This window comes from Megalops cyprinoides, chromosome 22 (genome assembly GCF_013368585.1).
Source record: "Megalops cyprinoides isolate fMegCyp1 chromosome 22, fMegCyp1.pri, whole genome shotgun sequence".
In the NCBI taxonomy this organism is placed as follows: domain Eukaryota; kingdom Metazoa; phylum Chordata; class Actinopteri; order Elopiformes; family Megalopidae; genus Megalops; species Megalops cyprinoides.
In genome coordinates, this window is record NC_050604.1 from 25,355,556 (window position 1) to 25,359,443 (window position 3,888).

General features: G+C 47.8%; 1 protein-coding gene across 1 annotated transcript in view; it reads right to left on the reverse strand.

Moving 5' to 3' along the window:
- The window catches only part of cntf (ciliary neurotrophic factor), a gene marked incomplete at its 3' end in the record, with an annotated part of 3,144 nt that extends 176 nt beyond the window's left edge, over window positions 1-2,968 (reverse strand). Inside the window, exons 1-2 of the mRNA XM_036516979.1 lie at window positions 2,510-2,968; window positions 669-980 (exon numbers count right to left, since the gene is read on the reverse strand). Of these exons, the coding sequence (XP_036372872.1) occupies window positions 669-980; window positions 2,510-2,623 (426 nt within the window). The remainder of the gene's footprint in view (window positions 1-668; window positions 981-2,509) is intronic.
- Window positions 2,969-3,888: the final 920 nt, after the last annotated feature.

Here is a 3,888-nt window from a genome sequence, read left to right on the forward strand (position 1 = left end):
AGGGGGAGAGAGAAGGAGAGAGAGGGAGAGACGGAGGCGGAGGGAGGGAGGCAGGGAGAGGGAGAGCAGGAGGGAGGTTGAGACAGTGAGACGTGTGCAACACCAACAATCTGATCCCCTGGAATCGATAAGAAGGCCAGCACCAATCATCAGAGATAATACCGCTGCTACTTCTCGAACCCTTGAACTCCCTACTGAGGCCGAGATCGTCAACATGACAGCATTTAGCAGCGCCGCTGCCACTGATAAAATGGCGAAATCATACCTCTGTTTTTCAAAAAGCCATTCAGTTTAAAGGTTTAACAGAAAGGAGAAAACGGCTGCCACATGAGTAATGTTTAAAAAGATGCACATTTTGAATTCCTCATCATTCAAAGGCCTCCTTTTATTCTCATTCTTATATAGCTTGGCTGGTTTTAGACCCTAAAGCTTTTCAGGTGAAGGTGTCCTTATCATCACAAGGCTAGGTAAGGCTTCACAACTGACAACACTTAACCTTAGCATTAATAAGAATACAAATTATTTAAGATTTAGCATTATTATTACTTTGCTCCTGTTTCTGTCTAGTGGTCCATACACTTTGGGGAAAGACCTGATGATTGCAATTAACATGGCACTGCTAATACATCTGTGGCCCTTCATCCTGATTGGCTGAGTGAAGTCTCTACCTCTGCGTTGTTGGGGTCAGGGGTCAGCGCCGCCATTCCCTCTCCGTCCACCAGGAGGGCCTTGGTGCTCTGGAGCAGGTGCCCCAGTCTGTCCCTCACTGCATTGCGGACGCTCTGGTACTCCCCCTCCCCGTCTGCCCCCTGCTCCTCCTCCCAGCCAATCACGCGCTCCAGAAGCCCCAGGCACTGTCGCAGGGCGGAGTGCAGGAGACACACCCTCTCGCTGGCGGAGAGGTGGGGCGCCGAGGGGGCGACGGGCACTATGCGGCCCTTCTCCGGGGAAAATTCGGGCGGGAAGTGCTCTCTCTCCCTCTGGGGTGTGGGGCGAAAGGGAGAGAAGAGAAAGGAGTACACGGGCTTTCAGTTTGAGGACTTTCTCCTTCTCTTGCAGAGCTAGAGGGGGCATGTTTTCTCAGGTTTCCGTGCACAGCCGCACTGGGATGACAGCAGGTTAATGCGATTACATACTGACAATATGGCACATCGTGTTTGAGCTTGTTATCATTCCTTCACATTGCTTACTGTATGGCTGGCATGTCAATGTATGTCTACGCAAGTTCAAGTAAAGACAAAATCCTATGAACGCCTGCTGAAGGTCAATGGTATTCTGCTAACCAAGAAGTGTGCTACACACACTGAAAGCTGCTCTGAATGAGGTGATAAAGTTTTAAAACAGCAGGCAGAGCATTTGAAAAAATAAGCTGTGTGCAAACATGCGTCAGTCGTAACATCGGAGTGTCTCCCAATTTCTGAGGTAACATGACACCACAGGATAACTGACCAATCCACCAAAACCTCAGCCATATCTCATGTCTGTTCAGCTGAGAGACATGATTTGGCTGCAGGCTGAACCTTCTTCCAGTGTAAAAACCTTGGCCACGGGTACAACATCAGCATCACACTTAGGATTTAACCTCGCAACCAGATGTTTACAAGTCTGGCTGGTTAACCGCTATGCCACCCGGGTTCCGTGCATTTACGCGCAACACATGTCTCCGCGGCTTCTGCAGCGCGTGCAGTTCTTTTGTCGTGGCATTTGGGTCAATTTGATTTGGAACAAACTGAGAACGGGAGGAGAGGAGTGAAGGGTTTGCGCCATTCCAAAACCCTCCCTCGCACCTTGGCTGCCGTCGATAACGCTGGCCGATGCTAGAGTGTTAGGACGATCATTCGGGGACGAAGGATCCAGGCGGAGCGGTGTGCAACTCAACCGGAGGGGTTTTATTACGCCGGTCCCGTACCGCGGCGTCGCGGTACCCCCCCGGGAGACTTTCCACATTCCTCACTCCCCCGCTGTCTCCTGCTCGCATAACTTCCCTGCTTCTCTCTTCCTCCGGTTCAGTTCCAGCTGCCTCATTGCCAATTCCCAAACGCACGTACATAACGAATCACGTAATTATAAACCTTCGTTATAAATGATTTAAACCAACAACTGGCCTTATAAAATCAATACATAACATAAATGCACAGTAATTGAAAAATAACCTGTTGAACAATAGCAAAAAAAAATCCTCAGAAGAGGCTGTTATTTTATTTACTCTCTTTTTCTTTGGTCTGAATCATTACTGATGGCAAAGCTTGTTGTGCTGCCAACAGTGTAAATTGGATTCTGCCTCCGGCACTGATCCTGGACCAGTTTCGTCTCAGTAAATTGAAAGCGCCATTGAGATAGGTAAACTGACACTGGATCGGCTGTTTGAGGGGAAAAGTACCTGGAATCTTGGCCGTGTGCATACCTATACTGTGCTCTCGCATTGTGGCGAACTCCAAAAATAAGTGATCAACAAAACCTCTGATTTCATTTCTTCTGAAGCACAGGACGAATCACACAAAATACTTACATATAGCTCCAGCAGGCGAGTGCAATCTCGGTGCAATAGCCGGGCCAGCGCAGCAGCTTTACCCGTCCGGGAGCGGACCGAGCCCGGCCTGCCACCCGCAACTGCTCCGGCCATGGTGCGCCAAGGCCCGTTGGACCGGAGAGAAGAGTAACTCGAGAGAAGCTGCTATAGCGAGCAGCGCACCGAGCTGGTGGATGCGGGCGAGGTGTTAGGAGAGGTGTCAAATGATCAATGAAAAAGTTTTGGTCCAACTCTTGTCCAGCTGTCGTCTGTTTGTGGTTTTAAAAAGAAAGCGATTGGCTCTCAGAAAAAGTCGCGCAACGCCATGCGGACGCGGCGATCCGCTTTTTGCTGCTGTTAAGAAGTGGCGTTTTAACTTTCACGCGCTTTGGCTCTCTTCGATATTGGATTACGATATTGAATTTCTCCCTTCACTCCTCCCCCCTTTCACAGAGGAAACATTCCTGCCGACTGGAACTTAACGGGAAACAGAGGGCGGACGGGGGGAGGGGCTAAATGTGACCACAATGTTCGCCTGCCTTTGAAGAACATTGTTTCAAATGACGTAATATTTGACAAAATTCAATTCCCAACGTAAATGACTTCCCACTAATCTGATATCTATCTATCTATCTATCTATCTATCTATCATCGATCGGTTTTACTATTATTATTATTATTATTATTAGTAGTAGTAGTAGTAGTAGTTGTAGTAGTAGTAGTAGTACTAGTAGTAGCCTAGTAGTTGTTGTTGTAGTTTATTTGTGCATTTTTAAATTTTGTTGTTATTGTTGTTCTGAATCTTCATCACCATCATCATCATCATCAATAACCACTGTGGGTGGTACATTACAGCCGCGCGTGATGTAACCAGGCCAACAATAACGGGATTACAAGCATTTATGACACCACAACGTAAAACAGTGGCGGCGCATGAGTCACGTAGCGGAATGTCCGAGTGTGTTAAAATAGACAATTCGCCCTCTTTGTCCTGGAACCTTCCATTTAGCGACAGGAATGTGATGATGACCCTCAATTAAAACTGCGCACATCGGTGCGTCCTCCCGCGCGCCGATCAGCACCAAAACCGCAGGAAGTTGGAACCTCAGGGGGCCATCGGTGGTCTGTTTTTTTTTTTTTTTTTTTTTTTTGCTGAAACGCTGTATTTATGTGGGTGACAATCATGGGTTAGCCTGCCCTGGCTGATCTCTGACTCTCGGGGTGTTAGACATGTAGTGTGTATGCCTTCGCTCCTTCGCGGGAAGAAGTCATCTATAATTTGTCAGGAAAAGGGGAAAGTGCGCCTTTGGAGGGCTGTCAGTAAATGTCAGTTTATTTTTTTGTAACGTTTTAAAATGTGTTTACACGTGTAGATTAAC